This window comes from Triticum dicoccoides, chromosome 2B (assembly GCF_002162155.2).
Source record: "Triticum dicoccoides isolate Atlit2015 ecotype Zavitan chromosome 2B, WEW_v2.0, whole genome shotgun sequence".
In the NCBI taxonomy this organism is placed as follows: Eukaryota; Viridiplantae; Streptophyta; class Magnoliopsida; order Poales; family Poaceae; genus Triticum; species Triticum dicoccoides.
The window spans coordinates 244,679,298-244,699,532 of record NC_041383.1 but is presented as its reverse complement, the minus strand read 5'-3'; the positions used below and the strand labels follow the sequence as shown (position 1 = coordinate 244,699,532).

The following is a 20,235-nucleotide window of genomic DNA, read 5'->3' as shown; positions in this document are numbered from 1 at the left end:
GCCATGTGATTTAACAGCAATAGTTCACATCACCATGTGATTAACACCCATAGTTCACATCGCTATGTGACCAACACCCAAAGGGTTTACTAGATTCAGTAATCTAGTTCACATCGCTATGTGATTAACACCCAAGGAGTACTAAGGTGTGATCATGTTTTGCTTGTGAGAGAATCTTAGTCAACGGGTCTGCCACATTCAGATCCTCATGTATTTTGCAAATTTCTATGTCAACAATGCTCTGCATGGAGCTACTCTAGCTAATTGCTCCCACTTTCAAAATGTATCTAGATCGAGACTTAGAGTCATCTAGATTAGTGTCAAACTTGCATCGGCTTAACCCTTTACGACGAACCTTTTTTCACTTCCATAATAGACAAACATATCCTTATTCCACTAAGGACAATTTTGACCGCTGTCCAGTGATCTACTCCTAGATCACTATTGTACTCCCTTGCCAAACTCAGTGCAGGGTATACAATAGATCTGGTACACAGCATGGCATACTTTATAGAACCTATGACTGAGGCATAGGAAATGACTTTCTCTAGAGGCATACTAGTGACACTCTGTTTATCTATGTATTCACACATGTATTATGTTTCCGGTTAATACAATTCTAGCATGAATAATAAACATTTATCATGATATAAGGAAATAAATAATAACTTTATTATTGCCTCTAGGGCATATTTCCTTCAGATGCGGAGGATCACGGGGGCCGAAGGGAAAAGGCAGTGGGCTCGGGGAGGAGTAGGGGAGGTCCGTCGAGGCGGCACCGGCGACGAGGACGGGGAACGCCAGCGACGGAGAGGACGACGACGATGGCGTCCGTCAATGGGTCGCGGGGACGAGCGGCGGGGTCCAACGAGGTCCAGGCGGTGGCACGGGCTCCGGGCAGTGTCGGCGAGGTGACATGGTCGGGGCGGATCGAGCCCCCGATCCAGATCAAGAAAAGGGGAAACGAGGGGAGAGTGGGAGGAGAGGGGTAGCGGTTAGGGTTTCGGGGGAAGGGTTATAGGGGAGTGGGGGCCGGCCTAGGCTGGTTGGTACGGCGGCTAGCTGGGCCATTTGGCCTAGTTGGACCAGGGGAGCCCTTTTGTCTTTTGTTTTCTTTACTTTTTATTTATTTATCCTTTCCTGTTTTCTTTTATTTCTTTAATGGTTACAGTTTTATAAAATACACAAATGGTTTCTAAATTAGTATTGCTATATTTATTACTGCCACATTAATTTGGGTAACTAAATAAAATAGTTTAACATTTTATAAATAATAAAAGGCATTTATTAAACTGGTTATGCTGCTGTTTCAGTCACATTTGAGTATTTAAACATTTTATAAAAGGGTGGTTTCTCCACCGTAATTTCCTATGAATTATTTGGTTCACTCCAAACATTTTATTTTTAATATTTGAAAAGTTTTATTGTTTGCTTGATTTTGAATTTTAATTTGAATAGGTTTCGAACTAACACGAGATTAGCAATAGTAATCGAGGTGATGTGGCATCATTAGCCGAGGGTTGCTGTAGCTTAATTATCCGGGCGTCACAATACATGCCTTGACTGGCCCGACTCGCGAGGGGCTCGCGAGGGGAGGCAGCTGACGCTGAATGGATGCAAAGCGGTAGCCAGAACGCGAGAGATTGCTCGAGCGAGACTAAACACCCCTTCCCCGAACACACGCAAGTCTCAAGCTCAAATCCAACTTAAATTCAAACCGAGGGATTCGACAACCAAGAGAAAGGCAAAAAAAAGCAGACAGGCCGCATCCGACACCTAGTTTAGTCTTCAACGTCTTCTCACCAGCGCGGAGCTAAGTGCTGCCACTTGGCGTGGGCGGGAGCCCCCGAGGCCGAGGGCGGCTCTCCGGAGACTCCGGGGCGTGTACAACCCCACTCATTATTACGTGAGAGTGTCACGGGGCGGCGAGCTTCACAGGCACTGGGCCTTCTTCACAGGTACCGGCCTTGCTTCATATCGCCAAACGAGGGCCCTGCCTTGCGCCACACTCTATTGCCACCGACGACGGCCGGAGACCAAGGACGCCGCCGATGGGATAGAGCGGTCGCCAGCGTTCCCCTGACGACCACGGGTCCTCTGCCGGGGGAAGGCCCTGGGGCACCTTCCCGGCAGAGGGCCTACCTCCTGAGGACACCTTACTCCGAGCGTCGTGGGGGTGAGGCCGGATCTCGGCCCCTCTCCGGCAGCCCCCGGTGCCCTCCTCCTGAGAGGTAGGAAGCTGCTGGATTGGGGCGGCCATCTACCGCGGCGACATGTATCTCCTGTGACTCATAGTTAGCATAAGCTTGCTCCTGAGGAATTAGCGGTACCCGATAGTTGCTGCCACCAGTGCGGTCGTCGAGGCCCTCCTGGGGTTCCTGAAAGAGCTCAGCTTCCGGCATCTCTTCCCCCTAGCCTGGGCCTAGGGACGAGCCATGGTCTTCTTCCAGTGCGCGCCCTTGATCTACCATGTGGGGCACATAAGCTTCCGGGGCCGCCGCCCCGAACACCTCGTTGTAGTGCCCCACGTGTCACGCAGTCCTGCTCGAAGTACTGTCTTGGGAGTGGTAGCGCGGTGGCCTGCCGGGGCCGTGGGCCGCAGCGAACACCCCTTCGCCGGTCGGAGGTTGAGCCGGCACTGCTGGCCGCTCGACGCTGATGGCTAGGTTAGCGCTGGGGAGGCCTTGGAACCCGCTTGGAGCTGCATGGGCGTGCATGGGGCCTCCGTGCGGTCCGCCCTGGACCTGGGGTGGCAGCTGGGCACAGAAGGGATGAGCCCCTGAGGCGGCGGAGCCCAGGAGCTCTACCACCCGCTCCAGTAGCACGTCGTGGCCGCCCTCCAGCAGCCTACATCGTAGTAGCTCTCGGGCCACCGTGAGCAAGGCCCTTGAATTCGCCTGTTCCCGTCGGGTGTACGGCGCTGTGGCTGTGGCTTGTCTTGAAGCCCTTGCTACTGATCGCACCTGCCGTGGCGTGAGAGCAGGTGATGCCTGGCCGCGTCTCCCGCGGCCCGTAGCGTCCTGCGGAGCGCGGGCTGCCTAGGGCACAAGGTTGAGGTCGCCCTGGGCGGGCGGTTCGGTGCGGGCAGGCCAGGCCGCCCAGGGGTCGGGGTTGCCCGTCGGGTCGCCGGACATGATGATGACGATGCGACGGAACGCGAGGAGGGGGAAGAAAGATTCCGGCGCACCCCTACCTGGTGTGCCAAATGTCGGATTTTGGGTTCCGGCAGACCCTTAAGGTTCGAACTCTGGGGTGCGCACGGGGATCACTCCCCCTACCGGCTCACGTCTCGTCGCCTCGCAAAGGATCTAAGCTACACAAAGAACAACACCGGGGACGCAAGGTTTATACTGGTTCAGGCCACCATGGTGGTGTAATACCCTACTCCAGTGTGTGTGGTGTGTGGATTGCCTCAGGGGCTGATGAACAATACAAGGGAAAAATAGCCTCGCGAGGGATGTTCTTGCGGTGGTGATGTCCCTTCGGTGGGGTGATTCCAGTTGCCCCTATGCTATGGTGGCTAGCCCTATTTATAGAGCAAGGCCCTGGTCCTCTTCCCAAATATTGAGCAGGAAGGGCGCCAACAATTGGCAATTTTGAAGGGGAACATCTAGTACACTTACCCTGACTAAAGTTGGTCCTCACCTGCCAATGGCTCTGACGATGACGCCTTCCTGGGCTCCACGATGACCTCCATCCTGCCGCTCTGCTGGTCTTGGTCTTGTTGCATCGGAATGGTAACCTTTGCCTGATGCCTTGGCCTGGGCTTGCCCCCTTTGCACCAAAGGGGAAACAAGGACACTGCCCAGGCCGGCGCCCGCCTGGGTTTGGTCGTCATGGCTTGCGTCACGGGCACCTCATGAGGTACCCCGCCTTGATCTCTCCGCCTCCTCGCGAGCCAGCCTAACGAGGCCGAGCCTGAGGAAGCTTCCTGTCGTCCGCCCCGCGAGGCTTGGCCCCTCGTGAGGGTCTTGAGCTTGCGTTGATGAAGATGGGCCGTACCGGGCCACTCCTTGAGCCACGTTGCAGGCCGCAGGCAGGCAAGTCTAGGTCTTGGCCCCTCGCGAGGGTCTTGACGTCCCCAACCGGAGACACAGTCCAATACGTGCTTCAAATAATGTACACGGACTCCAACAATGCAGCCGAATACGAGGCCCTTCTACATGGCCTCCGGATGGCAATCTCCATGGGTATTCAACACCTAGAGGTGCGCGGGGATTCAAACCTTGCAATATCCCAAGTAAATGGAGACTTTGACGCCAAGGATCCGAAAATGGCAGCCTACCGTAACGCTGTCCTAAAAATGTCAGCCCGGTTCGAAGGACTCAAATTCCACCATGTAGCCCGGGATAATAACCAGGCAGCAGACATGTTGGCACGCATCAGCGCAAAACGCGACGCCGTCCCTCCAAACATCTTCCTGGAGCGGCTCTTTAAGCCATCCGTATTATGGGAAGAGGAGTCCAGAAATAACAATCCGGAACCAACTGCATCACCTAACGCAGAACATTCTGACACAATCGGTGGCTCGGCCAATGAAATAACAGATTCAGCCCACGAAATACTGGCAGTAATTGCCCCGTAGACGGAACCATTCCTAGCCTACTTAATCAGGCAGGAACTTCCCGAAGACCAAAATGAGGCCCGCTGCATAGTTCGGCGATCTAAAGCCTACAAGGTCCATGAGGGAGAACTTTATAAGAAAAGTACAACCGGAGTCCTTCAAAGGTGTATCTCCGAAGAGGAAGGGCGAAATCTCCTGGCTGAAATTCACGCCGGACTCGGCGGGCACCACGCCGCCGCCCGGGCCCTTGTGGGCAAGGCCTTCCGTACAGGATTTTATTGGCCGACCGCCCGGGCAGATGCTCAGGACTTAGTCCAAAGATGTGTCGGTTGCCAGCTTTTTGCTAATCAGAGCCACATGCCACCCACCGCCCTCAAAACTATACCCATTACTTGTCCGTTCGCGGTCTGGGGGCTTGACATGGTTGGACCCCTTAAAGGGGGAACCCACAAGCACAAATACTTATTGGTCATGGTGGACAAATTCACCAAATGGATAGAGGCCAAGCCGGTTAAAACGGCAGAATCCGGACCTGTGATAGACTTCATATCTGGGGTAGTACACCGTTTTGGCATCCCCCATAGCATCATCACTGATAACAGCACGAATTTCACGGCCGACGAGGTTAACTCTGGTGCAAAAACATGGGCATCAAGCTCGACTATGCTTCAGTCTACCACCCTCAAACTAATGGTCAAGTGGAACGGGCAAATGGTCTCATCATGAGCGGCATTAAACCCAAATTAGTGCGGTCCCTCACGGAATCTAACACGCACTGGGTAGAGGAGCTCGACTCCGTACTCTGGGGGCTGCGGACCATGCCAAACCGCACAACCAGATTCACACCATTTTTTATGGTATATGGCGCTGAGGCAGTTTTGCCCTGTGATATAATTCATGACTCACCTCGCGTGCGCATGTACGAGGAAAGGGAAGCCGAGTTGGATCGGCAGGACAGTTTGGACGCTTTAGAGGAGGAGCGCGACGTGGCAAAATCCCGTTCCGCATTCTATCAACAGCAGGCTCAAAGATATCAAAGCAGAGAAGTACGGGCCAAAACTTACAATGTTGGCGAGCTAGTTCTACGCCTGTCGGACAAGAAAAAGGACAAACTTAAGCCCAAATGGGAAGGTCCCTTCATCATCGACCAAGTCCTTACCGGCGGCGCATACCGTCTATGCAACGCATCTGACAACCGACTCGAGCCAAACCCATGGAACGCAGCCCGTCTTCGAAGATTTTACGCCTAGCGCCGGACTCAGGGTTCGTCTCCTTCCTCCGTCCACCTTTCATGTTTTTCACTGTCTTTGTTTTCCCTCCTTTTTCCTCCCTCTTTCAGTACAAACCTCTTGAGGGCTAATCCGCGCTTTGTTCGCACTCGCTCGATGTGCTACTCGCACTCGTTATACCTGGGGGCTTCTTTAACAAAAGCTTATTTATATGGGCTTCATGCCCACCACATGTGTCACACTTCCGCATGTACCTTTTGATCACCATTATATGCATCGATATGACTTAAGTTTTGGCCAAGCCGGGTTGCCTGGCTCCTGTGCTTACCCCTACGTTCCCAATTGTTCGGCTAGGAGGTAAAGGGAGCACCTCTGCGATTGTTACTGCCGGGTTAGCCGGATGTGTACCTTAGACTGGGTGAAGCCGAAGGCTAGCGTTCTTAAGGGAATATTCAGTCGGTGACCTGAAAGATGATTTATTAATTACTTATTTATCTGCCCCCAGATGCTTTTTCTGCTATTTTCGCAGTCCGGACATGCACTTTAGGGCATGCCTCCCAGGGAAAGGAACCCTTAACGAAACTATTCTCCCTGGAAGATGTTTCTTACTAACCATGTAATATAACATAGCTAGTTGGGCACTTGTCTGATAAAGCAATTATGACCCCTACGCCTTATCTCCATGCATGCCCCGGTTCTTTTATAACCGTAAGGGTATTCGGACACACTCCGGACTGTTGGGTCCCGAGGTTGAAGCTAAAAGGTCCACAAAGACAAATGATCTACAATCCGGCTAGAAGGCATTTTACATGTCATTTTAAAATTACATCATCACACTGACTGATTGTACTCCTCTTCAATCCCATCTAACAGGCTGTCTAATTTACAGTCCTGTTGGGAATATTTTGCGGTCAATTCTACTTGGCCGTACATCAAGCTCACAGGGATCTCCTTCCCATCGGGCCCTGCAGGTCCGACCTCGGCCATGTGGTTTGGGTCAGCCTTCGGGTACCTCGTCTTCACCATGGCCCAGGCCTCCCTGGCGCCTTGACGGCAGGCCGGCATCTTCCACAGACGGAAACGTCGCCGTACTCCCTGAAGCTTCTCAGCAAGCCCTCCGAGGCCCTTAGGAAGGGAGACGGAAGGCCATAAGGCCTGAACGGCGCCGCTCATCGCCTGCCGAACACGTTCGTGCAGTTGCAACAGCTCGGGAAGAGGGTCTCCCGTGGAACTAGGCATCTCCTCCGCCGGATGACCCGTGAGCACACCTACAGACACATTTCTGTCAATCGACTTCCTCGCCGAACTCTTCTTTTCAAAAGAGTTTGCTCAAGCACTTACTATAAATGCCGCGACGAAGCCGCTGATTCTCCTTTACGGAGTTAGACAGCTGGACCCGAACATCTTTTAGTTCTTCGCCCAGCTGGGTGTTGGCATCTTGGAGTTTGTTCCTCTCCTGCTGCACCCTCATAAGCACCCTCTCGCCGGCCTTCAACTAGCGCAACAGCTGTTGCTTGTCCGGATCTAGTTCGGCACCCTCTGCAATATTATTGTCAGACTATACACACACGCCGCACTTCATAAACTACTTCTTTTTTCAAAATATGAATTACCAGAGGGGGTCTCCGTGGCTCCCCCGGCAGCGGCTAGTGCGGCCTCAAGTTGGGCCTTGCATTCTTTGAAGCTCCTGGGACAGGTGGGTATTCTTCTTGGTAAGATCCTGCATTACAAATGATCCTTAAATCAGTTAGTTTACCTATTTTAAGTCTCGGGGCTATTGGCATATATAACTATTAAAATTCCTTACCCGTATGTCCTTTACATACTGCTCCGTGGCTCTGGTTAAACCATCTTGAGCAGCACAGAGGTGCGCGTCTCCCACATTAAAGGCATTTAACGCCTCAGGGGAGAAACACGCGTCACGAAGAACTGTCCGACGGCGCCTGTGATTCATGGTGCTCTCCACCTCAGATCTGGTGGCGGACAACCTGTCGGCATCCTCCGTTGGAGGAGCATCCGGCTCGCGCCTTGCGCTTGCCTCCCCCTCTGGACCAGGCGTTGGAGCCTGGCTGGCGGAGGCTTGGTGGGCACCCTCTTTCTCCTGGAAGAATCATGAGCATTAATAGGCCTCCCAGGAGTCTTTCCCTTAAAAGACAATGGTGCACCATACCTTTGCGGCGACGTTTCGATTCGCGTCGCACTCCTCTTCCACCTGCTAGGCCGCACTGACCTCGCTTGATCAGTCGCCGCAGGCTCGGCTTCCCGCCGTAAAGGCACCTCCTGCCAAGCACCATTGGTACACGGTGGTCAGGAATAAGCATTAAAAAAGTAACGGTGTCAAGACTTCGGTCGTACTCACCTGGGAAGCTGGACATAAACCAGGGTAGTCAGCCGTAATGGCGACTAGAGCATTGTCTATGCTGAGCTGGTGGAACACCCCGTCAATCAAATCCACCTCAATGTCCGAATCCTCTTCGGAGGCCGATCAAGGGATCTTCCCGGATCCTCGGGTTGTGGAGTTGGGCTTTTTATGCCCTCCACATCCCGGCGCAGTTCCTGCATCGAAATCATAAAGTAAGACACTTATCTTTGAAAGCACGGATCGGATATTTAAACGTCCGCTTACCCAGCTTCGAGGGTTATTCATGGAGAATCCATTCAATGGACTCGTACGGAGAAAGTCCTCCTCCTCCCCCTTGTACAAGCCGGACAGGATCTTCACCAGATCGGCGGCCGATCCCGGTCCCGTGCGTCCATGACGGGTGGCGTCATTCTCCCCGTTAAAATCCCACATGGGGTGGCCCCTATATTGGAGCGGCTGCACCCCTCGCATAATGCATGTGGCCATGACTCCAATCATGGTTAATCCGGAATGGGCTAGTAGCCGTATCCGACCCATCAGATAGTGGACGCCCCTATCATCTTCCCGTTGAGGGCTCCACGGGCGCCAACTCAGGCGTTTCTTCAGAGGAGCGTTGCTAAACTCCGGGAGGCCGATCCGAACCGGATCCGGCAGCGGGGCGTCTTCCATATAGAACCACTCCGAAGGCCAGTCTTCGGACGCCTTCTTCGGGGTTCCGGATATATATCCGGTCCTGGCGATGCGCCATATTTCGGCTCCGCCCACTTGATATATCGACCCCCCGTGGGAACGGGGTACGAGGCAAAACAGCCTCTTCCACAGCGCAAAATGGGGCTCGATGCCCAAGAACAGCTCGCAAAGAGCTACAAAGCCCGCGATGTGCAAAATGGAGGCAGGCGTGAGGTGGTGAAGTTGGAGTCCATAGAACTCCAGGAGCCCCCGGAGAAACGGATGTATAGGAAATCTGAGTCCCCTTATTAAGTAGGGGACGAAGCATACCCGCTCTCCTTTGGAGGGATTGGGGACGCTCTCCGCCTGCTTCCCACCCTTGTAGGTGGCCAGTCCGGCTCGAACCGGAACCATAAAGGCCGGGGGAAGGTATCCCTCTGTTTGGAGCGTCACTAGCTCGCTATGCGGGACTGAGCATCTCCTCCAATCTCCTGGCTGAGGACTGGGAGCGCGAGAAGAGGAGCCGCGTCGACTGTCCATGTTGGAATGGATTTTTTGTCAGATGCGCCTCGATGAGTACTTGCGGGAGGAGGATGGTGTGAGTTGGATTTGGATCCACGCCTCTCTTATAGGCAGCTTATTCGCGCAGCTAGGGGGTAAAACGTAAGAATACCCTGGCTTTTCGCATTCGTACGACACGTGGAAGAAGGCCATTATTGGACGTAGAAGCCAAGGAGCGCGACATTTATGAAGCAACCGAACACTATCCGGCAAACACATGGAGCATGAAGAAGAACCCGCCTTGCAAACGCCGAAGACAACATACGCGCCGGACTCGTCGTCATTGAAGCCTGGTTCGGGGGCTACTGAGGGAGTCCTGGACTAGGGGGTGTCCGGATAGCCGAAATATCATCATCGGTCGGACTCCAAGACTATGAAGATACAAGATTGAAGACTTCGTCCCGTGTCCGGATGGGACTTTCCTTGGCGTGGAAGGCAAGCTTGGCGATACGGATAGATCTCCTACCATTGTAACCGACTCTGTGTAACCCTAGCCCTCTCCGGTGTCTATATAAACCGGATGGTTTTAGTCCGTAGGACGAACAACAATCATACCATAGGCTAGCTTCTAGGGTTTAGCCTCCTTGATCTCGTGGTAGATCTACTCTTGTAACACACATCATCAATATTAATCAAGCAGGACGTAGGGTTTTACCTCCATCAAGAGGGCCCGAACCTGGGTAAAACATCGTGTCCCTTGTCTCCTGTTACCATCCGCCTAGACGCACAGTTCGGGACCCCCTACCCGAGATCCGCCGGTTTTGACACCGACAATATGTGTTCACAATTTATTTACAGCCTTTCATATTTTGTTTTTACAAATTATCCACTTTGATAAATTGATTTGAACTGCAAGCTAAGTTACTTTGTACCATGGAGATGTCTTTCATGATCTATGGTGCTACTAATGTACTCACTCCAATCATCAATTAATCATCCATTGCTACCTAAGAGGCTCAATTATAGCAACAAGTGTTGTTCAGATGCTCCAAATACAATATAAGGTCTCATTTGTACAAAAGAACAACGCCCTAAATCATCGCTGCCATGGATAGCGTTCAACTTGATAACTTATTGTATTGAATCTTCTACATAGACATAGTTGAGTTTTATAGAAGAAAATAAATGATGAATGGACTTCTACAAATAGGAATTTGCATTAATTCATATCTTCATGAGGAAGAATTTAGGATCTGAATATGTACAAAATGAGTTTAGTAATGCTAAGTTTTCAAAAACTCTGAATAAATTTAAGAACTAAATAAACATCCAAAGAAAACGGAAAGCATCACCTTTCATCTTTTGAAATTCAACAACATGACTGTGATCAACAACGTCAATTCAGAATACCTGATTTATGGAGTAGTATCTCAAAGGTGCAAAAGTTTCTGAAAGGTCAATGAAAACTTAAAAAACTAAATGTCACATAAAACAAGCTCAATTTTTTCTGAAGTATGTATGATATAATGAATTTACTGCATTGATAAATTTGGAAGGTCTACCAAAATTCTAGGTAGATATTGATATGTAAGATATCTACAAGCAGTTTCCTCCCCACAAAGAAGCGAGTGTGGAGAACAAACCAGCAAGAGAAATTATCTTGCAAGGAACAATTCGTCGAGGGACACGTGCCCAAGGCAACAACAAATGCACAAAACTAACACCGCATGTCACATTGGTCATGATGTGACATTCACCAAGGGGCCATGTAGGGGAGCAGAGGCATTGACCTCACCTTGTCGCTAATGGCCAAGTGAGGCTGGGCCATGTCTTGGCGGTCGACGCCAACGATGACCACCAGGATGGGTACCTCGCTCTTCCCCAACGCCGGGAGGTCCTCCACATCGCCCACTTTAGTGCCTTCGGCCCGTCGGAGCTGGTAGTCTCCACGACCCACATCAACTGATCCCGCTCTCGAAGCAAAGAGACACCACTCGCGGGAGGGAGGGAGAGAAAAGGGGTTGGGTGCGACTTTGGGTGGAGGAGGGTACATCAGCGACGGGAAGGGATTGGGGCGGAACGGATGATCTGGGAGGCGGCGCGATGGTGTGGGCATGTTCACTTAGCCGGATTTTGTCAGCCATTTAGATTGTAGGAGGGGGAAACCCGGTGGGGAGTGGGGTTGCGACGTGGATAGAAGTGCGGATGATTGAAAAAAAGCTGCGAGCAAAACACACAGTGAACGAGAGATGGAACCTTATTCTTTAAAAAAGTTATTATTAAATAAAAAAAGTAGAGAAGTAGAGACAAGGCCCTCTACATAGGGTATGTTTGGATAGCTATTTTTTTCTCGAAACGGAGTTTGGATAGCTGTTAAATCTCACCATACCAGTTTTGGTTATTATTTAGATGGTTGTCAATTTCTTTTGGTACGCCAATAGCTATTTGCTCATTCTAGTTTGTTTTTCTTGTCAATTTTGGCAACTCATGAATTAAACCAAAAGATTTTCCAAATTTTAGGCTAGCCAACTATTTGAGCGGGTGAGTTTGGTCTACTGGAGAAAAAACCATAATAACACGCCGCACCACGTCGCCTTCTTCTCCCAAGCTCGCGCTCGCTCGCTCGCTCCAACCACATCGATACTTCCCAGCTGAAGTTCCTCCGTCTCGTCTCGTCGCAGTCCATGGCCGACCCGCAGGCCAAAGCGCGAGGCCCACCGGAGCCCCGGGCGGAGGCCCTGGTGGAGCCCGTGCGGTTCAACGGCTCTGCGGCGGAGGCCACGCTCTCCAGCGCCGAGCTGGCGTGGCGCACCACCGGCGCCGGCCGCGACAGCGGTGGAAGGCGGAAGCTGGAGCTGGAGTCCGACGTGCTCGGGTTCCAGGTGGAGGGCAGGGCCCTCAAACTCGTGACCTTTACGAGGGGGGACGTGACGGGCGCGGGGAGGCCGCCGTCTCCGGTGGGCTGCGGCGGAGGAGCAGAGGACAGGAAGAGAGGAGAGGTGGCGGTGGAGATGGAGAGCGAGGAGGCCGCGGAGAGGTGGGGGCACGCCATCAGAGATCGCTTCGCCTCGCTTGGTAATCACCATTTAATTCTCTGATCCTCTGCTCTTTTGTTCAGTTTAAAGTTGTGATTTGGTGATCTCGTAGCTGCTCTTTCGGGCGACTCTCGGTGCGATTTGGTTACTAGTAGAAAATTTCCTTCTCTGTTATGCTTGGAGGAATTGGGCTCGTGCTTACTTTTACCTGATCGAGGTTGCGTAGCGGGCTGTGTGGAATCCGTTGACCTGGTTAGAATCAGGATGAGTGTTAAAGATAGTCAGGAAACAGCCCAAACCCAACGGCTCGATCCGTTTCGGTTAACCGAACGCTGAAGAAATGAATTCTTGATTGGAACGCTCAGAGAACCCTCTTCCTTGCTGTTTGTACGGAGGTTGCGTGTCCTGGGCACCTCTTTTACATGATTTGGTCAAGCCATCAAATGCGCAACTCCATTCTTGTAGTGATTTCTCCTGTTGAGGCCAGAGAATCATGCTGCTCCTACATTACGCCCTTCTTAATTCATTTCCTAATTTATAGTTGGAGATATTTTATAGGCCTGTCATTTTCTATTTTTGATTAAGTGCTCTTATCAATATCAATTTCACCATTAATGCTCTCGACTGTTCCATCTGACTTTAACACAACAAAAAACGGGTGTCATATTTCTCAATCGAATGAGAAATAGCTCTAGCTCAATCGATGCTATAGCCGTCGGATTGTGCGCGGAGATTCGTGCTGGTTTTCCCTTTTTAGTTTTCGGCAGTTATTTTCTCTATTGTTTTTCCCGGGAGACGATTGCGGAATAGTTATTTTTCAATCGACTGAGCTCTAGGCACTCCCAAAGAATTAAATGCGAAACCAACTCTTTATGTTTTCGAGTATTTCCATAATTCAATTGAATTGATCCAAACATCCAAAGATTTTTCGGGCATTGTGTAAGTCTTATCAGCTCTAGTTTGCTTGGTCTTACTTTGTGATTGTCTACGCTTCTGAACACAAGCATGTTGGACATTGACTGTTCAGGAATGCTGATCTGTTCCTTCCACTATATGGCATTGGATGATAGGTCGGCCGAAGAGACTGTTCTTCATAGTGAACCCTTACGGTGGGAAGAGAGGTGGACGGAAGATTTTCCAAACTGAAGTTCTGCCTCTTATTGAAGCTGCTGGCATCCATTACACCATGCAAGGTTGTGATCAATATTTATAATTTTTCTAGCTATGAAAAGATAGATGTGGTGCCCCACTTCTGTTTTTTTGGCTATACTAAATTTTAAGTGTGAACCATCCTCAGAAACCAATTACCGTCTTCATGCTCAAGAAATTGCTGGTTCACTGGATCTTAGGAAATATGATGGGATCATTTGTGTTAGTGGAGATGGTATCCTTGTAGAGGTTAGCAAAATATATTATTCTCAAATGAGACCCGCTGGAAGATATACTCTGTTCAGTATCTTCAGATCTCATTCATAATCTTTTGAACTGGTTTAATATGTTTGCTTGTATGCTCTATTTGGTTTGATTATATTTTGTGTTGACTGTAGGTTGTTAATGGTCTGCTCCAAAGAGATGATTGGGACAAAGCAATAAAAGTGCCACTAGGGATCATTCCAGCAGGTATATGATCATTGCAATATATCCTTATCATAGTGCTGTATTGTTCCACATTGGTGAGCCATACTATACATTAGGGCCGTTTATCACTGTAATATTATTTCATCTAAAAACATTAGAATCATCAATAGCTGTAAGTCTGTAACTTGTCTTTTATGTTCGGCCCTGGTGAAGCATCTTGGTACTTTAATGTCATTGGTAATGCCCAGCACAAATTTCACACGTTATTACATGTACCACAGGTACTGGAAATGGAATGGTGCAAGGTCTATTGCATTCTGCTGGTGAACCCTTCTCAATGTCAAATGCTGTGTTTGCAATCATCAGAGGTAGTATTTTCTTCCTTGATGTTCATCACACCTCATCTACACAGCCATGTTATTTATCCTCCAAAACAATCTACATTTTCATGTGTACAAACAAAGGCTGATACAACCTTCCCACACAGGTCACAGACGTGCTCTCGATGTCACTTCTGTTGTGCAGGGAAAGACAAGGTTTTTCAGTGTCATGATGCTTACATGGGGTATGCATTGTATTAGTATGATGCTGCCTTTTTTCCAAACTGCAGTTGATAACACTGGCCACCCTTCTCAGAGCTTCTTCTGTCACTATATTTTTATGGCAATATATATATTTCACAAACCTGAAAATGATTTATGAACTGCAGGTTTGGTAGCTGATATTGATATTGAGTCAGAAAAGTTTAGGTGGATGGGAAGCGCTCGCATCGACTTCTATGTATGGTTCATACTCTGAAAAACTTCTATAGAACACCTCGCTCATTTGTATAATATACTTTCTTGCTTCGTCAGATGCATCTGAGACTTCTTAGACAAGTTCCAACTGCGGATTTTCATTTAGCAAAATATACTGGATGCTTTTTAATACTCGAGTGCTGACAGAGGTCGATAGAAGTGTGTTTCAAATATCGATGTAGTAAATTCACTCTTTGCTCTGACTTTGTTTCAGTCCCTTCTACGTGCGGTGAACTTGCGACGGTACAATGGGCGTATTCTTTTTGTTCCTGCCCCAGGATATGAAGGATTTGGTGATCCTGTGGAGCAAACTATCAGCTGTAAATCAAATGGGGCTGCCAATGCCGCCGAAGGAGACATAACAGATGTTTGCAATAATGAAACATGTACCTATTCAGGTCCTTCAACTGACGATGCTGATCTTGAATGGAGATCACTGAAGGGTCCGTTTGTTAACGTTTGGATCAGCAACATTGCTTTTGCTAGTGAAGGTGTCATGATAGCACCACAAGCACAGGTTAATCTCACTCCATATTGCTCCACTCCATCTTATTTTGACTTTGATGCAGTGAAGGCTGAAAAATACTCTCATACACCACTTGGAATCTTTGTCGAGTAATCTATTTGCCCTGAAAATCTAGCGCTCTTCCTATGTTTGTAAGAATATCAGTGTTCATGATGAGTCATTGGCATTGTCAATCTTGGCTCCATAGGCTAATTATATCCTTTACCACCCTGCAGTTTGCAGATGGCTACTTGGACGCAGCTATAATCAAGGATTGCCCATGGTCTGTTGCTCTCGGACTCTTGCTTCGGATGAAGGATGGTAGCTACATCGAATCGCCCTACGTGGAGTACTTCAAGGTATTCTTAAGTAACCCCATGAGCTCCCAGAATCCACTGTCAAAGAACTTACTCCAAACATGCATGGTCATGCATCTACTGAATTGTCATCATCTCTGCATCTGCTACTAACAGGTGAAGGCTCTCCGGATCGAGCCGGGCCTGCGCGTCGGCAGCAGCACCATAGGCGGCATCATCGACTCCGATGGAGAGGTCCTCGCGAGAGGCGACAGGTCCCAAACCAAGGAAGAGCCGGAGCATCTAATGGCGTATGGCCCCCCTATCCAACTAACGGTGGACCAGGGGCTGGCCACCATCTTCTCCCCAAGATGATGAAGTCTTTCTCCCTTGTTCCCCTATTCTTTACATCTCACATGGTTCATGGTTGCGTCTCAGTACATGTTGTATGTAAATATACTCTCACCGAAATGCAAGAGGCGGTCGATGTTTGTCTGAATCCTGGATATAACCGATAGCGTCAGAGCTCAGTCAGAACTGATCCTCAAAAGGCAATAGTGTAAAACCTTAGGGGAATCTGACTAGTGCAGGAAAGGGATATTTTTTGGCGAAAGTTGATGCGTCACACTCTGGTTGTAGTTGGCATTGACCAAGAGGCACCAAAAAAGCGTGGTCTGATGAGTACTGTTCTCCGCTGATTTGCGGTACAAAGGAAGTTTGACTGTCCTGAAATCACCATAATTTTCCACCACTTTTATTAGTCACTGTTGGCCCCTCGAACACCCCCTCTCCCCCCAACCGGGACACCACCTGGTCGCCAAATCGCCACCCAACCCCACTCACACCCACCCCAAACGTTCAGGTTTCATATCCAGCCCAAACGTTTTTGCCTAGTTTTCCGTAATTAACTGGGCAATTCTCTTCTGCTTATTTAATAGACGAGACAATCTTTGCCTCCGTTTCGAAAAAAAATCCAGCCCATATGTTACCGGATACGGGGACGCATGGAACCATCTGCCACATTGGACAATCTCTTGCGGCTTGCATTATCCCCTCTAGTTAGGGTTCCTACTACTCGCGGCGGCAACAACTGAACTTCGAGATCACACATCCCATGTCGTCTTCCCCTCGTCCCTCCCGCTGGTTCGTTGCTCGGGGGACTTCTCGCTGAGGGTTTCATGGCGGTGATCACGGGGCTGGATGTGTGAGGCACTCTAGGGTTCCTTCAGCAGCCTGAACGTTTCTTTTCGTCGGGTTAGGGTTTTCAGAGATGACGGACAAAGCTTCGGGGTCGAAGACAGTAGACTCCAAAGATGTGGCAGAGATGATGGAGAGGCTTGGCCTCCAAGAGAATGACTTGGATGATGTAGTTTTTGAGGAACATGAAGCACCCCCACCAGATGCGATCAGATGGATGGCGCTGGCTAGGGTTCATACGGAGAAAGCTTACAGCCAATACTGGTTCTTCAAGACGATGAGAGCGGCGTGGAATTTGGCCCAAGAGGTAAAGATTGGACCCCTCAAGGACAATTTATACACCCTGCAATTCTCGTGCCTGGGCGACTAGGAGAGAGTCATGCAAGAAGGACCGTGGACTTTCAAGGTTTTTGCGGTGATTATTTCACCTTATGACGGATTCACAAAACCGCCTCAAATCAAACTTGACACTCTTGAGATCTGGGCTCAGATTCATGATCTTCCTAATGGTTGCTTCCCCATGTTGAAGGCTTTGGCGGGGAAGATTGGTGAAGTTGTGTTCGTGGAACCAAAGTCCCATGGTTTTGAAGGAAATTTCTATAGGGTTCGGGTCAAGATCGATGTTCACAAACCCTTGAAGAATTCTACATCAGTTGTTAAAGAAAACAAGAGACAATTTTTTCTTGTGAAGTACGAACGCCTCCCTGACTGGTGTGCCGTCTGCGGCCATCTTGGTCACCAATTTAAGGAGCACGGGGATGAGATTCACCCCCCGAAGGCCCTAGTTTTTAAGGAACTTAGAGCAACATGGTTCCGTGGAGCAGGAAGGGGCCCGGGAGAAGGGCGTGCCCGCAGAGGTGGCTTCGGACGTGGAGCTCCAAGGGGCGGAGCAGGTTCGAGCGTCGGCAGGGGCGTGTCCCAGAAGCCCAAGCAGCATGCAGGAGATGAGGACACGGATGCTCTCATGGAGGATGTTGAATTGGCCAGGAAGAGATCTTCGGATATTGCTGATAAAAACATTCCTAAAGGGACACCGGCCAATGCAGACAAGCTCATGCTCCTGCCACCTCCTATAGTTGCTCCAAGCCCTTCGTCTCGACAGGAGCAGAAGAGAGCCAAGGTTGCCCCTCATGCTGAAAACGGTTTGCCAAAGAAAAACCTCAGCGACAAGACCTTTGATGCGCCCATCGCGGAAACCTAGAGTGGCCTCCGCGGGGCACAATGAGTATATTTTGTTGGAACTATCATGGGGTGGGTAGACCCGCGACAGTTCGTGAGCTTTGCGACCTTGCAAAGCAATTTACCCCGACAGTACTTTGTATAGTAGAAACACAACTAGACAAAGTTCGTGTCGAGAATTTGAAAACTTCTCTTTGTTATGATAATAGTTTTGCTGTAAGCAGTTCTGGTAGAAGTGGAGGCTTAGGCATTTTTTGGAATAATAAAATAAAGCCGAAAGTTGAGGGTTACTCTAGGTATCATATTGATGTACTCATTGATGAAACGGGACCAAGCCCATGGAGGTTAACTTGTGTTTATGGAGAAGCGCAGGTGGCAGCAAGGCAAAACACTTGGGACACTATTCAGGGTATAGCAGGAACTTCTTCCCTTCCATGGCTATTGATAGGTGACTTCAACGAGGTATTACATGCAAGTGAACATGATGGAGTGGGGCAGAGAAGCCAAAACTAGATTGCTGCATTCAGACCAGTTGTTGATGATTGTGCTCTGGTCGATCTAGGGCAAACATGAATTCCATGGACTTTTGAGCATAAAGTTACTAGAGGTTCATATACACGAGTCAGGCTTGATAGAGCACTCGCCTGCAGTGCATGGACTATGTAGTTCCCAAGGGCGCGAGTGGACCACCTTACGACGGGTTCATCAGATCATGTGCCTATTATTTTGCATACATATGGAGAGGAGGAGGGGAGACAGCGACAACACACTTTTTGCTACGAAACCATGTGGGCCAACTGCATGCAAAGGTTGCTGATGATTGGGAGGGCGCGCCGACATGCAGCTCAGTGGCGGAAATAAAGAAAAGCTGGCGGCCTTGGCTCTGACGTTATGTGCATGGGACAAGACCACGTTTGGGAGTGTGCGTAAACAAGTCAGAACCCTAAAACGCGAGCTGGAAATACTGTAGAGTGTGCCAGGGAGGGTTGGCCCTCTCATAGAGAATTAAAAATCAAGGAAAACCTTATCGAGCTCTACCACAAAGAAGAATTGATGTGGAGGCAGCGTGCTAGAGTGGAATGGCTATGGGCGGGAGATAAGAATACCAGGTTCTTTCACTTGCGAGCGAGTATGCATAGAACGAAAAATCTGATTAAGTTACTGGTGCAGGAGGACAGCAATTCAACGGATGATATACAAACAATGAAGGACATGGTTAACTCCTTTTATAGTAATTTGTACATGTCGTAAGGGGTTCACGATATGGATGATGTGCTGAATGTTGTACCAGTAAAGGTAACCACCCAGATGAATGAGCAGTCAAATGCACTATACACTACCGATGAGGTAAAGACCGCGTTATTTCAAATGGCACCGACGAAGGCTCCCGGACCCGATGGATTCCCCGCTCATTTCTTTCAGCACCATTGGAAGTTTTGTGGTGAATAGGTAGCTAGAGTGGTACTCCGTATTGTCTCGGGTATGGAGAGCGCAAAGGAGATCAACAACATAGTGCTAGTTCTAACCCCGAAGGTAAAAAACCATACATTGCTTACACAATTCCGCCCAATCAGTTTGTGTAATGTATTGTATAAGGTCGCGTCAAAAGTGATAGCAAACCGCTTGAAGCTAATATTACTGGAGATCATCTCTAAGCAGCAGTCGGCTTTCGTCCCAAGTAGATTAATTACGGATAATATCATTGCTGCTTATGAATGCCTTCATTTTATGAAGAGAAACAAAGCTCAGATTCACAGGTCTTGTGCGTTGGAACTGGATATGATGAAGGCCTATGATTGTGTCGAGTGGGACTATCTCAGAGCTATCATGTTGAAGCTTGGTTTCACTCAGAATTGGGTTGATATTGTTATGGGGATGGTCTCATCTGTCTCCTACTCAGTTATGTTTAATGGAGAGAAGTTAGAAGAGTTCAACCCTACACGTGGCATCCGTCAAGGGGATCCTATTACACCCTATTTGTTTTTTCTTGCAGCAGAGGGCCTTTCGTGCCTCTTAAAAACTCGTGTTCAGTCATCTAATCTCGGAGGAATTAAAGTGGCTTCAACGGATCCACCGATAAATCACTTGTTGTTTGCAGATGATAGCCTACTATTTTTTAAAGCAAATTCGGAAGGGGCGGAAGAAGTTTCTCTCTTATTGGAAACCTAGCTAGGGCTTCTTGTCAAAGAGTAAACAGAGATAAATCATCATGTTTTTCAGCAAAGGATGTCCAGATTCATTGCAAGAACAGGTGAAACAAATCTTGCAAGTTTCCAATGGACAACTTAGCGAGAAATACTTGGGGCTGCCTACGGACGCGGGC

At 49.3% G+C, this 20,235-nt stretch overlaps 1 protein-coding gene across 1 annotated transcript; it reads left to right on the top strand.

Annotated features, from left to right (window-relative positions):
* The first annotated feature begins 11,919 nt into the window (after window positions 1-11,919).
* Window positions 11,920-16,214, top strand: LOC119363323 (sphingosine kinase 1-like). Its single transcript, XM_037628662.1, has 10 exons — window positions 11,920-12,400; window positions 13,431-13,553; window positions 13,658-13,758; window positions 13,908-13,980; window positions 14,220-14,306; window positions 14,426-14,503; window positions 14,648-14,718; window positions 14,950-15,252; window positions 15,477-15,599; window positions 15,714-16,214. Exons 1-10 carry the CDS (start codon window positions 12,010-12,012, stop codon window positions 15,909-15,911), a joined length of 1,548 nt encoding a protein of 515 aa, XP_037484559.1. The 5' UTR covers window positions 11,920-12,009; the 3' UTR covers window positions 15,912-16,214.
* The last annotated feature ends 4,021 nt before the right edge of the window (window positions 16,215-20,235 follow it).